The following is a 22,541-nucleotide window of genomic DNA, read 5'->3' on the forward strand; positions in this document are numbered from 1 at the left end:
TTTGACTTGGCGGCTCGGCCCCTCGCGGTGCGAGCGGGTGGCGCGGCCCGCCTCGCGCGTCCCGTTGCTAGGAGCGCGGGCGCAGCCGCCATGGCCGGCTCGGCGGGGCCGGGGAGGGGGGCGGAGGCCGCTTTGGTGCAGGTGGGTCCGGGAGGGGCCCAGGCGCTGCCCCCGGCCCAGGGGGGGAAGCTGGGGGTGGGGAGGGGCGGCAGCTCGCTCTTGGGGGCGGAGGGGTGAAGTTGGTACCTCATGAAGCTGTGCCCTAGAAGCTGTCCTGTGGTGCAACGCTCTGTCACTAAAATGTCACCCAAAGTGAGGGATAAATACACAAAGTGAGGGATAAATACCTCTCTGTGAGCTTCCGTGGGGTCTCCTTGGGATACATCTCCGCTGGGGATGTCTCTTGAGCTCCTCTCTGCACTGGTGAAGCCCTCAGCGGTTGGACCTGGGTTGGATTTGGCGGCGTGTGCCTGAGAAATGCTGTGAGGGTTTAGATTTTGGGTTGGAATCACATTGGAGTACCTTTGAGTTACTTGTCTTGCTGTAATCATGTTGTAATCCTCAGTACACGTGAGCCACGGCATTGTTTTATTTGAGTATCTGCAATTTGTACTTCTGTGATGCTCTTCATGTAACCAGGGTCACAAAATGGTATTTTGAAGAGTGATTTCATCACGGTTAATAAATACTCTACGAGTAATCCGACTGTTTGTACCATCAGATGCTTAAATCCTATTGCAGAGAATTGTGCTGTTTCTGAGTTGTGTGTTTCCTCAAATAATCTTCCAAACTGATAAATAAACTTCCAGACCTCATCAGCTCAAATGGAAGTCACCCAAAAATGTTCACAGAGTCCAGGAGGCATCAACCTCCTGGCACAAGGCTAAGCCCCTGCATTGGCAGCAGCGTTTGGGAATACTTTCGACAGAGCAGAATCAGTGAAAATTTGGATTAAACCCTACTACATAATCCCACGGATTTGGGTTATAGGTATGACTTCTGTCGTAACTTGTTTTTTAGGTTCAAGAAGACCTTCACAAGCTTAAAGACAAAGTGAAAAATATCAGCTTGAAGGGAAACGTGAAAGATGTGGATATCAGCGATCTGGAAACAGCTATTGAAAGAGCTGAACTTGGGCTGAGAGTAAGTAAAATGGAACAGATCCAGAAGATGCTTCAGTCTTTGAGATTTCTGTCAATAATTCACTAAGGGACATGTCTGCCATCCTGCAAGTTCCCTTTCTGATCAGCTAATGATGGGATTCATCAAATATTATGCATTACAATAGCGTCTTCCTTTTTTGCATGGCCAGAATTAGTTGATTTTAGGCCTCTTAACTTTAGCTAAAGTCTGATTTAGTCCAACAGCAGCACAAAGCCTATCAACTTTTCAGTCATGGGAAGATCTAGATTGTTAAGTTAACAGAGTTAAATAAATTTAGTATCGCTCGTGCCTTTATAATAGTCTAAACGTTATTTTTTTTTCCTCTAACAGAAACACGCTGAAAATTATTTAAATGCTATAAACAGACAAGTGTTAACTATTTCTTCTACTGATAATAAAGAAGTACATTCAAAACAGCCCTCTAAATGGTAAGTGAAGCAGCTGTTTATTGCAGAGACAAATGCATGCATCAGGACAGAAAAAATATTGTACCAGGATTTCATAAAACAAGTGGAAATATTGGCCCAAGTGAGGTTATTTTGGTCATTTACTATTTTAGTTTTATTTCATTTAAGTTAAAAAGCAATACAAAAGTAAATGCAGTCCAAAGAAGTTAAAGCAACCTTCAGTTAACTCCTGTGATTTTTCACTAAACACATTTAAATAAAAATCCAGTATTTTAAATTCAACCACATGGAAGCATTATGGATTTAATGGGTAAAATCAAAGTTTTAAAAACCTCACTTTCTTTTTTTTTTTTTTTTCTACTCAGGGGGCTTCATTTTGGTGCTCCTCAGAAACAGCTTGTTTTACCTCGAGTGCCTGTTGAGCCCGTGACTGTCCAGGCATGTAGCAAATCAGCACTACGTATTTCTCAAGGTTCACAGGTCTGAAATAACATATTACTTGTTTTGCCAGAGACCACATTAAATGAGTAGGCTGTCATCTTGTAGGTTACTGGTTGATCCCATGACCTTATGTTCTGACTCCACATGAATTCAGTTTTTCATGATACACCATCTGGTGACTGAATATGTTAAAAACTCTCAGTAGAATGAGAGAGAAGCAGCAGCTTTCTTCCTGCTTCAGGGTCAGGATAAAGTCTAAGTTATGAAGGGCCTTAGTAGTATCATGGGTGCATCCACAAGCCTTCCATTCCTTATTTTTCTCCCACAAGTACGTTGTTAAAGAATCCTGAAATGAGGTGTTTATTTTGTTTTAAGGTCCCAGTTCTGCAAATATCGTAGGCTTAACTGTGACTCTGAGTAATGTCTTTGAAATAAATGGGATTGTATATTGGAATAGCATGAGCACAGATACAAATGTTTGTATAATTTGAGACTAAAGCTAGTTTTCTTTTGTGTAGAAGACATGGAGAGACGTGGGAAAGATTTTTTTCATATATAAGGCAGTCACCTCTGTAATACGTGGAGGTTTTTTCCCTGAAATCTGGTGTTTCGATGTCTTTCATAAGTGAAATCCTTGTAAATTCATTTAAAGCCTTCTTAAAATGGTTGTATTGGAAGTGTTGTTCTTTTTGTTTGTTTGTTTTTATTCTAAGGTGTGAGTTTTGACTGAGTTCAAGCTGGTTTTCTCAAACGTATCTTAAAAACTAATTAATGGAATAAAATATTTTAAGATACCCATTTTCACAATTTTATGTTGTTATGGTTTAAATTCAAGGGAATTTTGGTGAAATATAACCTCAAGAGGAGGCCGTCTGTTGTACTAAGACTTATCAGAAGCTACACAAAATTGTATAGCCAGAATGAGCAGCCAAACACTTCTATTGCTGATTTTCTTTGTAAAAGAAGTCCCACTGTAAAGCAATATTAAAGCATTGCTTACTTTTGAAATGATGAATAAGATAGTGAGATCTGTTTTCTATCTAACTGGAACAAATTTCATTACGCAGTAGAACTATGAATTTTCTGTGAGATGGTACTGAAAAAGTCAGTAATCTTTATATATAATTTTTATATCTTTGTATAAAATATTACTGTTATTGTTGTGAAATGTTTTAATTATATGAGCTTTGGAATTTGTTGAATGGAGTACCCCAGCATTCCCAATTTTGATTCCCAATTTTGAATGGGTAAGGAGGTGCTTAGTTGGTGTTCTGAAAGCAGGATACAGTTTGCCAGATAGTACTCTAACCCTGTCCTATATGAATACACTTATTTTGGAGAAAAAAAGTCATTTACTCTGTAAATTCTAAATTATTATTGGTCTTTCAACTCTTCATGTGCATGAATGAGCTTAATTTACAGTGGAACATATCCTGTGTCCTGCCTTGACTTTCTCTTTGTCTTTGAATTTCTGATATCCATGGCATCTGCTTAGAAATGCATATCCAGTGACACACAAGCTAGCCCTAATTTCCCATTATAAAGAAAATGACAAACAGCGCTGTTTTGCCAGCTGTTCTACATGCCTGTCATGCCAACATAAAAAGCTTTTATTATTAAGTAGTTGTGAAATCCAGCTGGGCAATTCTCACCTACAATTCCTCACTTCCTGTCTTTTCCTCACTTGCAACTATAAACATTTTTTTTTTGTATTTAAGTGTACTTTCCTGTTTTTCCAAATTTCATTCCACTCAGAAGAGAAATTGGTGAACTGAATAGTTTGCCATTTGCAGACAGCATTTCCAGGTACATAGGCTTGAAGGAATCAACTTTTCAACCCACAGAGGTTCTGAGAGCGATGAATAATTCATGTAGTAATATTTTTGTGCTTTGCAATCCGTAGTAGGCCATGTGAGAGTAGAAATGGAGCATAAGTTGTATTTGTAGCAGTTAGGATAAAATAAGGTTGGAGTCAAATGAGCACAGATGCAATTTTCACGTAGAATACTTGTCATGTGGGAAATAGCTTGCCCACAGGTGTCAGGATAGGCTTAAAATTATTGTTTAGTCACACGTAGAGTATTTCTGAATCATAAGAGCAGCAGCATGAGGCTGTTTGAACCTGGCTCATAGGAGGAATTATGAAGCACAGTCCCTCTTTTTTTCCTCATGGTGTGCTGTAATTGGGTTTCTTCTTCTAATGACACTTAAGAACCATAAAGAGGCATCTTCCTCGTGCAGAAATTGTAAAGCCCCTATGTAGCAATGGCTGAAAAGACACCTGTCCATAACCAGTAGGTGAATGAGTTCAAATTTAAAAATAGAAGTAAAAAATAGCTGCATGATTGGAAACACCTAAGCTTTTACTTGTGCAGCTTAATTTTGTTTTATCAGTAAGCATTGACATTGCACATGTACAGCAGAAGTTAATGTTCTCTCCTCTTTAATAGAATTAAATATGCAAACAAAAAGTTGTTTCTAGAGGGCTCTAGAATTTGCACATACCACAAAAAGCCAGACATGAAAAGTGGTTTAGTTACGGATAATACATTGTTTCAAAGATTAATATAACGTAACTCATTCATAAAGGAATTAGACTCCATTTGAAACCATGCACCACCTGCATCTGCAAAACAATTACCTAGAGAGTTTGATTTGTTGGCCTGCTATGCAATAAATAAAGACCTCTGCTCTGACATGACTTTTCTGTTGAAATGAAACAGAATTTGAATCGTTAACTGTAGTGAACACATCAACTTGTTTTACAAATTCCTCTGTACTCCATGCTAATCGTTGAGTACAATAATTCTCATTCGTTTAAAGCATTATATTGGTAATAATGCACTCTTTGCCCTGCTCTTCTCACTTTCTTTTCGTTCTACATCAAGAAGGTTCAGTTTAAATGTAAGACCTTGGATGATATAGATGGAGGAGACTGATGATACCATCCTGCAAGCGTAGAATTGTCACTTGCCATAGATTATTATTATTTTTTATTAAGCATTTTACTTCTTGATACACTTAGTGGAATTTGCCTCTCCAGCACTGATCATTGCACTGTCAGTCTGACTGGGGAATCTGAATTGTGAATCATCTCCTGTTTTAATTGAGAAGGTACTCAATTTTCCCCAATTCTTGTTTAATAGCACAAGCGGTTTCCTTTCTGTACAGTGGTGTGTTATAGTAATAAAATAAATACCACAAAATCACTGATGAGGTGAAAATTGAACTTTCTGTCTCTGTGCAGCCATGTGGGTAAAAGAGTAATTGGCTTGGATAATAACTTTTGTTCTTACAAACTCAAATCTAAATGAGCGTCTCATTGATACATCTGCTTGTAATTACTATCAAAAGAAGGGAATGTATTGTGCAGATAAATAAATTCAACCAGTTTTAGTGCTCTCACAAATTAATACAATTGCTTAATAGTTCAAATATACCTCTAATGCTTCTTACACTTTTTATGGACTATTTTATTTGTCAAAAAAAAAAAAACATAATTCTCATAAATTCCTTTTTATGTTTACACAATGGAAATATCAGCAGAGAGCTCTCGTCTATAAATATATTTAGTTGGATGTCACATGGTAAGAGGGGTTTTTGCATTCCCATATCCATGCAGTGGGAATTAAGCACGTAGAGTGGCAGGTCCCTAGCTCCTCAGAACTGCCTTAGCTCTGTGGACTTGTCTGGCGATCTGTTAGTTCCTGCCATCTGAGGATTCCTCCCTTTTTGGCATTGGGTGGTAAATAAACCCTGTTGAGTGCAGAGACTGGTTAGCAATGAAAGCATTGAGAGAAATTACTACAATTGATACAGATCCAGGTGTAAATGAAAGCACATGGATGATGAACTGAAACGTTTTCACCTTAAAATATTTTTATGATAGAAAAAGCCACCTCTGGCTTCTAGACAGTAAGTATGTGCTTTAGATGAGAACTGTGTTGCATATGTCTGAATCTGCGTTTATGGCCAGACACATACTTTACATACTATTGACTAGTTCACAAAATAGTTTTATAAAGCAGAGATGCAAACTCTGTTTAAAAGGCTGCTCTGAGACTTACCCGAGACAACATTCAGGAAAAATAATAATAATTTAAAAAAAAGGCACCATAATCAAAATACTTTTTATATGAACAGCTATATTTATAAAATGTGGCTGTATTAACTCTTTCCAACAGGATAAGTGGTATTAATATTCATAATAATTAGTTGGGATTTTTTAAAATATTGTTTTTGTCCACGTTTCCTAACTTGTATGTATCAAAACATTTGTTTTATAGCAAAGGTAAATGGAATCCACAAATGCCCTATGTTAATCAAATGAGTCAAGCTTGATTGTCCTTTCCACTTAAATTTTAACTCAAAGACATGCAAATCTGGAACTTTCTGTACTTATACTGAAATTAATTGAACAAGTTTTGGTAGAAACACGTAACGTGAATGGTAATTTTATGCCTTGCTAAGTCATTTGTCTAACCTAAAACACTTTTTCATTGTTTGCCCAGTTCTGTGTGGACAGTGAGATAACATGATTTTTAAATCATCCTTTTGCAAATTTATGACCATGTTAGTCAATTCCTGTTTATGAACACTTCCTGCCTAGTGCAATTATTTTAAGACTGCATATTATGTTTCAGCACCAGCTGGAAATGGATATGAAAATTATGCTTGACCCAGAGATCCTCAACAAGAAAGCTGTTTTAAAACAACAGAGCCATGAGACCAGGCTGCCCCTTATAACCAAGAAAAGACCTGTTCCTGTGAGTAACTGTTATGTGTTATGGGCTTATATACATTGACTGTTCATTATTGAAGTTAATACATATCAGACCTAAATAATAAATATATTGTAAGTGAAAGTACCTCATAATTTTCTATTTTTTGATGTGACATTCTGAGTGACAAAGGGAAAACAAACATGGACTGTTAACAGGTTTAGGTAGCAAGACCCCAGTACAGCAGAAGTATAATCACACATGGGAATGTGCGTGGTGAGTAATCTCAGCAACATCAGGTTCTGAAGATAATCAGGTTCTGAAGATAAATTGGAGCTTGTGGAGTTCAGAACATGACACAAAGATCAAGGAAGACGTAAAAGGGGTTTTGCTGATAAGAATGGGCTTGTTTGTTCCAGTTGTTTGTTCCATGGCTGTTTCTTTAAGAGACATGAATGCCTTCAATTTTCAGATGTCAATAGGATTGTTATGAATGAGTGAAAAATGCTTGTACGTTGCTTTGATGCTGTTTTTAATTGACTTTTTTTAAAGAAGCAATCCTACCATAGTGCTATCACACCAGAAATCAGTGTCACTGCAGCAGAAAATAGGGGTTATACCAAATGAGAATCAAAATCCCAAACTGAATGCATGAATTTAGGTGACGTTTGCATCTTATTTTTCTGACGAGGTTTGGGACAGAATGTCCTATTCTGCTTCTTATTCCCATACCTGGAGGACTTGCTTTGGAATGTGAGGGACAGATTTAGATTTTTCCAATGCATGTGGACATATTTCAATGTCTTATAGATCCCAAGCATGCTCGCTGTCCACCTACAAGGTATTCTGAGGCACAGATTTTATCTCTGGTCAAGATGTTTCCCTTATTACAAAACAATTATCTAAAAAAGCTGAGGCTGAGCACTTCTCACAACATGCTAGTAAGAGTATCCTGACAAGGGGCCCTGATATCGCTCTTCTGTTTGGTCTTAGAATGTTTAAACTGTGTAACATTAAGTTTTGATTCTTCCAAATTTCTGTTCTGCAGAACTGCTGCTCCTGTTAAAGAAAATCATCCTCATGTTTGCTTAAAGCATGCTTTAAAAAAAAAATTGATAGCCACAGGCATCGTCAAAAATCAATTATGTTCACAAATTCAGCGCAGCGCTGTCCACATGAAAGAATATGCCCAATGGTCTCACACAAGGATGCTCTTCTAGAATTTAATGTTTGTAATAGAAGTATTATGCAGGAAGCCCATTGCCATAAGATTCTAGGGTGTTTGGTTTTAAACAACGTAAACAGAATCTGTGAATGGCACAGTTGTAAGCTGCCACTTATAAAAAATGATTTTTGAAAGCTGTTGCCCAGACTAAGAGGTGATTTGTCTAACCCTGTTATATAGAGTTAATTAGAAAAAAGCATCATGGCTAATAGCTTTTTAGAACCACTCTAAAACACTCACAGAGAGGAATATTATACTACTGCAGAGAGCCATGTGTTTTACCACTCTCACTGAAATGTATCCTGATCAGAGAAAACTTCTTAATGTTGACTTAAATTACTAACATTTAATGTAAATTAGTCAAGCTCTCTGATACATATTTACAGTTGCTTAGAAACTGTTTATGACAGGGAGATTGGCTGAAAAAAAAAAAAAGGTATTTTCCATCTGTAACTTACTCTACAGTTTTACTGAAGTAGACACTAAAAAAGTTCTTGAATTTCACGGCACAATCTGTGTTTTGAAATGTTCTGTCTTCACTGAGGGGGGGAAATTCTGCAATTGGATTTGCAAAATCCGCTGCCAAGATTGTGAATGAAAGCGTTTTTGTTAAACGTGATGTATACAAGCACTCAGTGAAATGATAGCTACTCTTGGCAATCTATAACTACAATAAATTAGTGTGTAGTTGCAGGTCTAAAATTATATGGCCTTTGATTTTGGAAAAACAAACAGCAATTAAAGTACCTATAAGAAGAATTAGGTTAGCTACTACCTACCCGAGAGTTGGACTTGATGATCCTTAAGGGTCCCTTCCAACTCAGGATATTCTATTCTATTCTATTCTATTCTATTCTATTCTACCCTGTTTTTTCTAATCTGCCATTAGAGGGCAATATTTGTACATACACACATACGGGCGGACATATGCATTTACCCATGTACATGCCCTACATATGTACATAAATTCAAAGATTATGTCCCCAAAAAAGTCAGTGGCAGAAAGACTCCTAGTGACACGAATGAAAAACTAATCACTCAATTAACTGCATTCAGTTTTTTCTGAGAGTTGTCAGCATCCCAGTTTTCAAGGAGACCTGAGTATTTTTAATGTGATTAGATTAAAAACAAATTGGTTTTGATCTAACTAGTTAGGTCAAGCACAAAGTTTGCAGACTTCTTCCTATCCTGCCATTTTAGTAGCTTGAAAAATTATTTTCATTTTTGAACTTAGTAAAGATCTAATTTTTTCATGAAAATTTTCTTTTCTCGCTCTTTTGGTGTTTACTAATGCTGAATTTTATGACAAACTAAAAGAAATTAATTATGTGGTTACTATTGCCCTTTTGTCCTTTTTTGGTTTGATAAGCACTAATGCTTCATCCTCTGTAACATTACGTAGTTATCTTAAAACGAGAAACGTAATTCTGTTTGAAACACCATTGGCAGACTGGGCACCGCTTTATTTTGTAGACTGTATCCGGATAACAAATGAAAAATGATGAGTAGATAATTATTAAATATGTACACTTCCCATGGAGGATCTAGCAAAACAAATAGTAATCTGAATTGCAGCAAAAATAATTCTGACTAACTGCTGCAATGCAGAAAAGATTCACAACTATACCTTTTGTTTTCATAGGACTGCTGTTCTTTTATAGAATTATTCTGGCACTTCTTGGTCCCTGTTTTCATATAAATATATATTATACTGTAAACTTAGGAACCTTTTAATTTATTCATGAGTTAGAATTTAATACGGTGATGATTTCTAGCCTTTATGAGTTGCATCTTATATAGGGTGGCTTTAACGGTGATGGCAGTGTGACTCTGTTTTGTTGGTGTGTTTTTTTTTTAGCTAACTTACTTGAGTGCAATCACTCTAATTACGTCCTCAGTTATTTGTTCTTTATTTGGTATTTGCATTGTACTTATCACTGAGAGTCTATTCATTTCCAAAATGATAAATTAAGGCAGAGCAGGGCAATTCTTTTCATTTCAAGTGATTAGAAGAAGCTGTAGAAGAAAATCAGGTGTTTTGGTCCTCAAAATCTGATTGTGTTTTAAACCTATGCATATGGCTATTACAGTCAAAGCATAATTTGGCATTGGTAGCAGAATGAGACTTAAATGAATCGATGTTACACCACAGTAATTCAAAATAAGCTTGTTGCATTTGTATTATGGTATGTAATCATAATAAGCAGCACAGTGGATTAATAAAATCTTCTCGTCACTAAAAATAAAAAGGAAATAATTGGTGAGATGGAGTTAACTTAACAGATGACTGAAGTCAGCATCCTTTCAACCTAGAAATGGGAACGTGAAGGTCACCCCCATCTGAGATGACAAACGTTGAACGTTTTGTTGGTAAACAAATTAATCTTTTGAAAGGTCACCATTTGTTTTAAGTTTTTATCCAGTTCTTGTCATCTGGAATTGGAGATTGACTGTCATTTTGCTAGGTAGGGGTGCAGCCAAAGCTGCTGAAGCTGCTTCTGTCCATATCAGCATTCCTTGACAAAACTCAGTGCCTGATTGTGATGCTATGGGCTGCTGGTTTACAGCTGTCTCCGGACAAGAATGGAGGCCCACCCCTGAATTCCAATAAGATGGTCCTGCATATTCCGCCTCGTGTAAGCTGGCCCTTTGCCCGCAAGTAAAATGTATTGTAGTTCAAGCCAGCAATTATCTTCCTTACTTCCTTCTGTGCTGCTTCTGTTCCCTTTTTCTAAAAACAGATGTGGGATTCACCAAAGTTCTCCATCTATTCTCTCGTGCACCTGCTATGGCAGAGTTTTGATGGAGGTAAATTTCTGGGACAGCTAGCAGCAGGTTACAAAGGAGCAAAGCTTGATTTTTCCAATTACATGGAAAATTGGCGATTCAGAGCCATCTCTGGTTAGTTTAAGAGCTTAAAGTAGGTAAGAATAATGCATAAGACCTGTTGTTAAAGATGCCTAGCTGCTGCACATTGAAGGTTATATGTTGGGCTTTCCACTGAAATTGGAGTTTATTCTATTTAGATAAACAAAATGTGACAGAAATATTTATTACTGTCTCAGTATTACATCGCAGGGAAACTGTATTAATCATTAGGTAGATAAAATGCTGGACTATGTAAATTGGAATGAGAAAGACAAACTTGCATTTTCTACATAATTTTCCTACTTAGAAATCTCCTTGAATAAAAAGACAACCAGTTTAAAAATGATTCCCATTTTAAATTTCATAGAGACTGGCACAAATTTTGACTCATCTGACTTTAAAATAGTTCCACTCCCGCTGATGAGAATTTGTCCTTTACTTATCATTGGGTATTTTTGCACTGAATTCCATATGCTGATTCTTAATCTCGGGGGACCAAAATTAGGTCATTTGAAACCAGCATCAAATGCTTTATTTACTATTTATTGCTAAGTTTGCATGGCTTGATTAGCAGAATGAGATTCCTTTTCAGAACAGAAACTGATAGATGATGGAAATGTCAGTGAAGCTATACTTTTATATTGCTTCCTTGCTTTGCTGCTTACTATATAGATCAACACCAAAGCAAACACATCAGTTTAGACTGCAAGGCTGTAAAACTACAAAATGTAATTAAATCCTATGGTAATCTCATCTAGAAAAGAAAACAAAGCGGACCTGATCTTGTGTGGTTAGTAGACTCATGACTGGACTTGATGTCCCACAAAGATCCCTTCTAAGCAATATTTCTATAATTCTATGATTCAGTGATTGAGGACAAAATGGAAGTCGCTTAGCACCTCTGTCTTAATTTTACTTGAGTTTTTTGTAGTCTGAATTGATTTGCTTCCATTGCTGAAAACTTGAAGACCTCCTTTGTCTGCGTGAACACCAGGACCTGATGATGTGTAATCAGTTATTGGGCAGACTCATTGAAGCCTCTCAATAACCTTCCATTCTGACATAGAACTTCTTTCTGAAATAGTTACCAAAGCAGCTTTGCATCTCTCCTAGAGCAAGGATGTCTAAACCATACTTTCATCATGTGTTTATATAGTGTCATGATCAGGAAGCTTCAAAAGTCTTGGTAAAGTAGTACTTAAGTTTTCTACCCTATTCATAATGCTCACTTTATTGTTGTAGAAAAAAAAAATAGGTGGGTCTGAAATATGTGATCTTGATGGGTTCAAGTTACAAATGTATTTGTTATTAATGTTATTAATGGAAATGTCCAGTTTCCATTAGAGGTGTCTTTTACAAACTCTTACCTGCCAGTTTTCTGAGCACATGGAAAACTGACCTTAGTTCTATTGATCTTATTTGACTATGCTTCATCCTTCTCTTTGTGGGGATTACGAACATCAAATTTCAGCAAGATCTTCTTAATCAAAAATATGAAGGTAGATGACAATTTGGAGCAGATAATCATGAAATGATAGATTGCTGCTGTATACCTTTTCCACCACTGCTATCAGTCTGTGTGGTTTTCTGATAAGAAAATCTGATTTATCTCAACTTCTAGGTTGATAAACCATAGTTCTGACACATGATGTTAATCATCTTTTTTTCTCTGTTTAATAACAGCCTTTATTCTTTTCTAGGGAATATATATATATATATATATGTGTATATATATATATATATAAATGTATTTTTAAAAGCACTTGTTTGTTCTAGTTAAATATTGCTGTCTAGGTAAAAAGAAAGCAAATAGGGAACTAATCAGAAAATCCCTATGGTGTTACAACAAGTGCCCTATTTAAAATGAAGCAAAAAGAAAAAAATCAAGTGGGAGAGGTTTATCCACAGGAGAAAACACTTTAGAAAGGGTAATAGAATTGTTTTTCTCATGTCCCAGGTTAATTACACTCAGAAGTGCTTGAAATGAAAAAATAGTTTTTCAGCACACTCCAAGCATATTATAAAGAGTAAGCCTTACTCTGCACTACAGATTAAGTGCTCCCTTCCAGCCCTATAAAACTGTGCTTTAAAAGTACCCATGATGAACGAGCAGGCTTTGTGCTGACTTCAGACAAATATACTTGCTGAATCATAATCTTCATAACAAACTTCCCTGGAAGGTGTTTTTCACGCAGGAAGATGTCTGCGACTCCATTCACCTCGTAGTAGTTAGGGTACATTGCAGCGCTTCTGAGCTTGGGTTCTGCCAGACAGAAAGCAGGGGAGGTGCCTACAGGTTAGGAGTATATAATGTGATCTTTTGTTCCATGCTGGTTTGGGGCTGTTTACACCAAAAACATAAAAGCACTAGTTAGGAGCTGCCTGTTCTGGAATATGTGGTGTTAAATCCACTATTTGTTGTGTTTATGCCATGAAAGCTTAAAGTGTGAGTAAAGGTTTTAAGATGTGCTGACCTAAGTAGACATAAATCCATTGAAAACCCTTTAAAAAGTTAAAATCTTATAAAGATCTTTTTTGTCACTAAATAATAGTAATAAAAGTATATAATGGTGCTAAAAGTAAACATTTTTCTTGCATTACTCGCTAGTATTTTAAACTCTTTTTATTTTGAGTTGTCTTCATTTAATGAAAATAACTGATGGCTGAAAGCGTTTTGCCAAATTTGGCTTTGATATCTCACTGAAGTCTTTAAGACAGCAGATAATGCAGCAAATAGGATGCTGAAAGAACATAAAACAAACGTATAAAAGTTGTGTGGGATTTTCTTAGCTAACAGTTTTGGGTGAGCTCCATAGTTCCACTGTGTTGCCTGCATCATGTAATTTCATGGATCATAGTGGCACTGTGCAGCGTAAAGCAGAGCTGAAATTACATTTCAGTTGCATGTGTCCTTTTTTGAAGTTGACACCTACTATGGAGTTTATAGAATTACAAGATACAGAAAAGAAGAATTAAATATCTATCTCCAGTAAAAAATAAAAACCTCTAGGCTGCTTTTGAACTCTACTTGAATTGTTTTTCTGTGTAGTTTATTACATCTGTATGAACACTAACGAAATACATGCGTTTCACAGTGCTGTTTATCATAACAAAACTCCTACATTTTAAACTAGGATAAAACTGACCAATAGTAAAATCAGTGCTGCTTTACTGATACAATACCAATAGCCTGAAAAAAAAGAAGACATAGTTTAATTACATTTTTTTCATTTTATATATTTTTCTTGTATCATCCACAAACTGCTTGAGCTAAGAGTGAGTGGAAAAGTGTGGTTTATTATTTCCTTTTCTCAGTATCAAGCCACTTACACGCCAGCTGGTATAAAGTTAATCTTGGTTATATGCTTATTGCTATTTTCTTGGAACACGAGGACACAAAGATTCATACAGCTAGATCCCTTAAAGCATAATGCTTCATAATGGCCGTGACTAAAATGAGTGCCTATGATTTCTCTGAAAGATTCTCTATTATGAGAAAGCCTACATATTTCCTATCTCCCTAATGTCTCTTGTGGACAGTGTTATTATACAAATTGGAAGGAAAAATTATAATAGTTTATTTTGATCTATCTCATTTCCCTATTAGACTTACGAACAGTTCTTTAGAATTTCCTGTCCCTTTCTGTAAACTTGATGGCTGATGTTATTTAGTAATTGCGACACGCTAGTCCTCAAAAGATCCCAATCACATCTTGGATCCTAGTATACTGAAAGATATACATAAGCATGATAATCAGTCATTAAAAGCTAGTATTTTAAACCAGGAAGTCATGATGTGCTCAATGAAAGGAGTAAGTATCATTATTTTCATTTTGCAGATCTATCAATATTTTGTAGCTTTCAAATCATATGTACTTAATGTTATTTTAAGGTAGTTTATCATTCATAATGAAGTGTGTTTTTTTTTTAAAAAAAAAGTAAATTAAAAAAATGTCCAGCACGTGTTATTAGGTTGTCTTCCATCTAGCTCATCAGTAGGGTTCAAACCTTTTTATCCAATATAAGAATTTCTGACCATTAGACAGAGTAACTCATGGCAGATCATTACCCACAAAAGCATGGGACATTTTTTATTGGGCCTCACAGTTAGTTAACAGCTAAAGATGAGACTGGGAAGTTGAGGTCCACTCCAAATTATGACAGAGAGGTGTCTTGTTTTGTACAAACGGGTCTGTTTCCACGTCTCAGTGTGCCCCAGTTCCTCCTTTTTACATTTTATCTTGCACTGGTCTCTCTGTTCCTTATAAAGAATATCCTAATCTTAGGTACTTGATTCTCTGTCCCCATCCAAACCCTTTAATCCCAATCTATGTGCCAAGCTCTTTGTCCAGCCTGTTTCAATGTTCTTTGCCCCACTATTGCCAGATCTTTTACCTTGTCCCATCTGCTTGTTGGCTTTCCTGGTTGCTAAACGATCTAGTATGTGCCTCCAACCACCTGTCTTGTTCTTCAGATTAATAGTAATTTGCACCCGTGTTTGGCACTTTTTTACCCTTTTCATTCAATTTTAATCACTTGCTTCTTGTGTTGTTGGGACACAGTGTGTGAGTTACTAGAGAACCTGTACAGCTGCGCTTGCAACGGAAGTTCTGAGCACCATATATTAGAGCATGCCTACTCCTTGGTTAATTTAGCTGCTAAAACTAAGAAAACTGCATTTAGATTTCCAAACATCCTTTGACAGAGTAAGGTTTGATAGACTAGTGTTACATTTTCCATCTGCTTCATCAAAACACTTGAGTTTAAGGTGAATCTTTCGTGTCTCCCTATGTTTATCTTTGTCTCATGTTTCTAGCATCAGCCAGGCAAGAGAAAATAGTATCATCTTCTGCAGGTAGTGGTTCACTGTCTTCATGTGAGAGATCTCAGTGATGCTACTTGCCGTGAAGTTACATGTGCCGTGATGCTTTAAACCTGCTGAAGATCTGGCTCTCTGTTTCTTTAGGAGTACAACTAACATTCCACATGGAATAGTTTGTATATTTCTAGGCAGAAAGAAACTGAAGATACTATCGTATTGGAGAAAGAAAAAAGTGTGATGATAATGTAGAGATTTTGTATTTAAAATATGTAAGTGTAAGGTAGCAATATGTTCTTTTCCCTGCACAATGCTCTGTTTGTGCGCTAGCGATCATAACAATAGGAGACGTGATATCACTATCCCAAAGTGATATGTGTCACTGCTTGAATTCCTGGCGCTTAGAACCAGCAGGTTCCATTTTTTTCTGGCAAGCACAGGTTAATTGGGGAAGTAGAGGAGCTTTAATCCCCACATTAGCACAGCCAGTGTGCCACATGCTTCCACATCACATTATCAAGCTGTGTTGTTCCCTGCTGTAGTTAAAGAAAACTTCAGAAAGTCTGAGATACTTTTTGATGCCTGATTTCTGAACTTTAATTCCTTTAGTATTCTTCCCTGTAAAAAAATCATTTCCATATTTTAAGGAACTTCCTTTTCTTTCTGGTGCCTTGTCTGTGTATGCATTTTATATATGCAAAGACTGTTCTATCAGGAAGCACCATGTTTACAATGAAAACTTCTTGTGATCTCTTTAGGAACTAGTACACTGATATTTGCATAGCAGAAATCACAAGACATCAATTTAATTTAATTAACTTTATTTTAAATTAATAAAGTAACAACAGTAGAAAATACTGGAGCATGTTCACAAGTAGTAAAAGCTGTGCTTGTTCTGTTACATTATTAAATCTTGTTTATAGCGGAAATTATATTATTACCTGAGTAGAAAAGTGTCTTTTGCAAATCTGGGATTTCTCTGTGTTAAAAGAAGATTCTGTCTCTTCCTAGATGTGTAGTCAGAAGACAATGAAAAGTCACACAGCTAGCAACCTTTGGGTTTTGCCTGCCTCTCACCACACGGATTCTTCCTTACCCCTGTTAGATGAAGATCTAAAGAAAGGTGAGTCACAGAATCCTGTCTGGGTACTGTTGCCAGGCACCAGATGTATGCTACATAATCAGTGTTGTTTGCTCTTTGTCGCAGGTATCTGGTAGTCAAATTTTCCGTCACCTCAAAACTTTTAAGAATTGTCTTCTCAAACATTGCAAAGGGTAGAGATCAACTTCAGACTACTTACTTTGTGTGGTAGCTAACCTTAGGAGATAGGATGCTATTTTCAGCATCATCCTTCCTGATTAAGTTATATTGTAATTCACAGGGTTTAGTTGTTATTGGAAAGAAGAATTGTGTACGATGGAGGATTCTTGTGTGACCAAATAAAATGATCAAGATAGAGAGTCATGATTAATCTCTGGTTATTAATCATTCAATTTTAATTAGTCCTGCACTTGGGCTACTTTAGCAATCGGTCCATAGTCATAATTACATTGTTTACGTAATTAAAAAGATTATCTTCCTTGAGTGTCCTCATTAAAAAAAATACCTGCTGCTTTTCTAGTTTGGATTTGGAATTGAAAGAACTTTGGTCTACCTTTGTTTAATTCTTTCATTATTGTTACTATTTTTTTCTTTCATTACTGGAATGTATATGAATTGTTCATTAATGTCATATTCTCATAGGTATTCTGAGCCTAACTGAACGAAGGCTTATCCCTCCAGCAGCAAAGATAACTCTCCAGACACCTCTGGTTGTATCCAAAGCAGCTCCTCTCCATGAATTTCACAGGCAGCACAAGAAGTCAACTGTAGGTGAGTACAAATGATTGATAACAACCATGAGTTGCATCTCCAACTTCATTTTCAAGGAAGTTTTGTCTCTCAAGGAAGAAGCTATCTAACAAGTACTCAGTACTCAGTCAAATTCTTAAAAATACTTAGTGCATAAAGATGCACACGAGCGTCCTGTGTCCTTCAGTTGAATAGTAGTCATATTTCTTAATCCCTGTGAGGATTTGGTCACTATTAATTTCTAAAAATTCTTTTAGGTTCTTACCTGCATATTTCAGATTCTAACTGCCTGAATCTAATATCTGACCATCAGAGTTATAGTAAAGCCAATGATACTGCAAGTGGTCCTAAACATGGCTTACAACATCTGATCAAGCTTCTGTTTTATCAGTGTGATGAGATGAATGGTTCCTCATGAATGATTGTACTCTGGGTAACAGGGTTCTGGTCTACTACAAAGAATGCTCAAAACTGTTGTTGCTACAGCTGCTTGTGGCATGTGACAAACCTACCATCGATGTGAAAAGGAGTGGGCGTAGTAGCAATCCCTATACATATTACAAAGTTTTCCTAATGCAACGTGGTAGTTGGAAAGCTAAAAAAATATATGGAGTAACATGGAGTATAAGTAATAATATTTTGATGTTATTGTGCTGTATATTACTACTAGCTGGCATGAACTTTAGAACATTATAAATTAAAGTTGTGATACATTTTTCCTTAACATAATTTCTGTCTTCATAATAGTAACCTGTTACAGCTTGGTTAGGCTTAAGGCCAATCAGTGACATTTCTACATGGGTTTTGGTGATGTGTCCTGAAAATTGTAACCTGCTTGGACATGAGAGCAAGCTGGAGCATGCCAGTACCTACTGGTATATGGTGGAATATCACTGTGAAGCTGTTGTTGTGCTCGTTTAGCAATAAAACTTGTGAATATTTATTTATTTATTTGTTTGTTTGGTACAGGAGAGATTAGTACTAGGGTGGACCCTGAGAATACAGACACTCTCACCTTTCCAAATTCAAAGGAAGCAATTGATGGTCCAGATTCCTCTAGCCAAGGTAATACTGCACGACCTCTATCCAGCAGCTCCATGGTTTCGGCAAGAAAATCAAAGCCAGCGTGGACATATCCAGCTCAACAGCGGGAGTCTGAGTTGCAGACTCCCTCTCAGACACAGGTATTCAGATGTTGAGCATACTGAAAGTTTTATCCATGTGTTTAATACTGTCTTCAGCAGAGTTGTTTTAGGAACTGACTGTGAATTACTGAATTGGTACAGAAGGGTTTGAACCAAAGCCAGTAAATAGCAAATGTTGAAGTAAGTCAGAAATACTTCCTATATTACCATTTTCTACTTTCTCAAATGTATCTACCTTTTCATTGAAATTTAGAAAATCCATCTAGAAAGGATCTTATGAGGTTACCTAGACCTCCAGGCAGAATTACCTATGCTTGTAATAATGTGGACAGATGTTTTTCTAACCCGTTCTGAAAACTTCCGGTGATTGCGGCTCCACAGTCTCCCTAGGCCATCTGTTCCAGTGCTTAACTAACTATCTTTACTGTTATAAAAGAGTTTTTTAATGTCTCATCTAAATCTCCCTCGTTGCAGTTAAGCAAAGGTAGTGTTTCCCTTTATATTTATAGAAAACTATAGGGGAATTTGACCTTGACTGCTTAATGCTTGCTGATTATTCTTGATCCCCAAGCAAAAGGGATATTTTTAAAAATTTTTTTTAGGCCTAAGTATCATGTTCCATAGGACTCTGTCTGGAGTGTTGCTTGAACTTCCCAGACTTTTTGACTTGTGTGCTATTGAGATATTTATTTGCAAGTGAACTCAAGAAATGGAAGTCAATGAGTTATTAAACTCATAAATAAAAACAATTCTTTTAAAGTAGTGCATTTAGATTGACAATCTGAGCTAATGCGTGGCTAGCTAAAGTTGCCAAAAAATAGGAAGTTGTGTTAAGATGCAGGAATGTTTCTGGTTCAGGTTTTACCTTGGCTGAATTTATAGGCCAGGATGTTACCCATTCTCCTGAGATAAGTGGAGGCAACCTGAGTAGAAGACTGCTGTTGCAAGTACTGTGTGATATGAAGTGCTGAGAGCTTCATTTTTATGTTTGATAAATCAGTGGTTGCTTTTTGCAATTAATGAATTTCAATGAAAATGCTCATAATCTTGCATGACCTCTGGGGTTTTTGTGTAGCAATGGTAAATATGAGATAAACTTTGTGGTTATAATGTATAAATCAATGTAAGGAGTGTATTTCAGATGCATAAATTCCCACAGTGAGATGGTAACTGGTCATATAGTAGTGTGCCTTTACCAGTCGTTTTCAATCAATAGCAGTTACTCTTCATCTGTGGCTATTCTCTTTCCGCAGCCCCCATAAAGGTCTCCATGTCATTCCTTACAGGATCCATCCTTTGACTGCGATGTCGATGTTTGCCATGGCACTATAGACCAGAAAGCTCCAGGCTTTCTGGCGTTCAAGCAACATTTTTGTTTATCCTGGGGGAGCATCGTCTTCTTTTTGGAACACTTGGAGAAGCTTCTTAAGGACTATGCTGTACCGTTGGCTACAATAAGCTGTAAAAAGTTGGTGGAAGTGGCATCAAACTTTGTGCTTAATGAGAATCCCACCAAAGGTGACATACTGTCAGTGATAAAGAATCGATCAACTGTGGAAAAGATCTTAAATCGACCTGGCCAGAGATACAAAGGCCAAGGGGGTACTGAAATGGCTGCTATAAAGATCCAAGCAACATGGAGACGTTACCAGGCCAGAAAAGCCTACGTCCGTTTCAGGCAGCAGCAGTGGGCATCAGGTGTGATTGCCATTTCTTGGCTCTTGCATAATCACATGGCACGTGTGAAAAAGACCCTGAAGGAATCACGTCAGAGACACCTGGAGAATTTTTACATCAGGGCCAAGGTGTGCAGTGCTACCAGCTGTTACGGCAGCATTTCTTTTCTAAACATCTCTTGCTTCAGTGATTGCAATAAGCTGTTTCCATTTTTTTCCCCTTTAACCATACACTTGTCCGAGTATCATATTTCATCCTTCATCAGCGATTCAGCCTTTGTGGCTGCAAAATCTGTTGCAGTGTTTCTATTGAAAATGTCCCTTCACTTTGACTTCAGTAGTTCTGTCAGAAAATCAATGTTTTAACTGCATTACCTTAGTTCCCTATATATACCTTGTGGCACTTAATTTGCTGAAAAAAAATCCCTCTCTTGTCTACATTCCTGTCACTACTTTGTCAGAAAGTATTTAAGTTTGCAGACAGCCTCTTAATTAGTGCTCACAATTTCATTTATGTTTGCTTTCTTTTTTTTTTCATTCATATTCTGTTAATTAAGTGAGCAGCCTCTAATCTTCCCCTGCCAGTAGCTTCATGTAGCCACCTAATTAAATTAATTGGGGAAGATGTTTTAAGTATGTAATTAAATCAATTAATATAATTTATGCCTGGCTTAACTGTACAGTGGAAAAACAGCTGAAGTTTGACTAGATGAATCCACTACAGCTTCCTGTCACTGATCAATGCTCTTCTTGATTTTTAGCATCTGGCAGCCAACTGGAATCGCATCAGGACCTCCAGGAGGACTATTATCCATATCCCATCATTAGGTATAACACTTTTGCCTGCAAATCTATCAGCAACCTCTATTACCCACCACATTATGACTCCTTGATTGAGTTCAAGGAAGGCCCCTTGTTTTATTCAAATTGGTCTCGGCAGGAAAATGTTCTCGACATGATGAGAGTAATAACACAGGGCCTTCGCTCGAAACGGCGTTTAATTTGGGGATTAAGCAAATAAAGTCATTATGTGGGGGCCGCTATTCAGTGGAGAGGTGATTTGCTGTAATTTGCTTTCATCTGTATGAAATGAACTAAAAAGTTGTATTTTTTCCCCCTGAAATAACAGATAATGTTTTCAGTCTTCTTTAATGATAGGAAAACATGGGCCTGTGTGTGTTGTTGCTGTTACAGCAATAAGCCAGGATATTGCTTGTACACTGTTTTTAATCAAATGTGCAGTCAAAATGATAAGCTACATTCTCTGAAATTATTTAGTTCTAATTACGAGCAGATGGGATGCTTTATTTGCACCTAGGGCGCCTGAGCAAAAGGAAATGCTGTGTGAACAAGAATAATTAAGAAGTTGAATAGTGTTTTTTGCGCTTAAATAATCTGCAGTTTCATGTTAATTAGCACTAATGTAATTATTTAATTACATTTATGAATTGGGGAGCTTAAAAGCTGTTTTCTGCTAAGCCATGGCAAAGTGTAGGTGTTTAGAAATTACAGAATATGATTTCCTGGGAATTTCTAAAATGCACCAATAATCTCTTAAAACATGAAATCCTGTCAAAATACTTGTAATTTGATTTATATTTTGTATTTACATAGCAAATTAATTGACCTGAGAGTTTTAGGATTTCATAAAGTGAATTGGTTAAGGCTTGAATTAATGAAGACTGTAAATAAGTTTTAAGCTCTTGTTTTTGGGACCCAGCCTTTAATTTTGTGATTCTGCTGACTATGTTTAACATAAATATACATTTGATGAGCAACTGTTTTTAATTACACCTCTGTCTTAAGTCTCTTGTGAATATGTTAGGTGAAATCACGTGACTGGATCCTATTCTAAAGCAGGATCATTTAAAAATAATTTTTACATTCCAGTGTTTTGAACTGGGCAAAACTGTGAAGGAGTGCATTGATATAGGAAAATGCAATTATTAATTAGGTTTGTGAAATCAAAAGTCAGCAGAATTGTTGCACAACAGATGCTTTCAAAAATATGTTAAAAAAAAAAATCTTGGTCTAATCAAAACAAGCTAATCTAAAAAATTAATCAGTACGTCCCTGTTACTGCAATGGATATGGTAACATCCAGCAGAATTTATAAGTTTTGAAATTATTTCAACCGCATAGGTAAATTCTAAAGCCACAGGGAAAATGCACTTCATTTAGCACTTCACCTGGAGCCCGGGCTCTGATGCTGTAACATGCTTC

General features: G+C 36.7%; 1 protein-coding gene across 1 annotated transcript in view; it reads left to right on the forward strand.

Moving 5' to 3' along the window:
- The first annotated feature begins 37 nt into the window (after window positions 1-37).
- Window positions 38-22,541, forward strand: part of IQCH (IQ motif containing H) — a 66,478-nt gene continuing 43,974 nt past the window's right edge. Inside the window, exons 1-10 of the mRNA XM_035336340.1 lie at window positions 38-141; window positions 1,021-1,143; window positions 1,495-1,592; window positions 1,937-2,051; window positions 6,656-6,778; window positions 16,657-16,768; window positions 17,390-17,518; window positions 18,467-18,681; window positions 19,929-20,447; window positions 21,080-21,146. Of these exons, the coding sequence (XP_035192231.1) occupies window positions 91-141; window positions 1,021-1,143; window positions 1,495-1,592; window positions 1,937-2,051; window positions 6,656-6,778; window positions 16,657-16,768; window positions 17,390-17,518; window positions 18,467-18,681; window positions 19,929-20,447; window positions 21,080-21,146 (1,552 nt within the window). The 5' untranslated portion in view covers window positions 38-90. The remainder of the gene's footprint in view (window positions 142-1,020; window positions 1,144-1,494; window positions 1,593-1,936; window positions 2,052-6,655; window positions 6,779-16,656; window positions 16,769-17,389; window positions 17,519-18,466; window positions 18,682-19,928; window positions 20,448-21,079; window positions 21,147-22,541) is intronic.

The sequence above is a fragment of the Oxyura jamaicensis genome, chromosome 10, assembly GCF_011077185.1.
Source record: "Oxyura jamaicensis isolate SHBP4307 breed ruddy duck chromosome 10, BPBGC_Ojam_1.0, whole genome shotgun sequence".
Lineage (NCBI taxonomy): Eukaryota > Metazoa > Chordata > Aves > Anseriformes > Anatidae > Oxyura > Oxyura jamaicensis.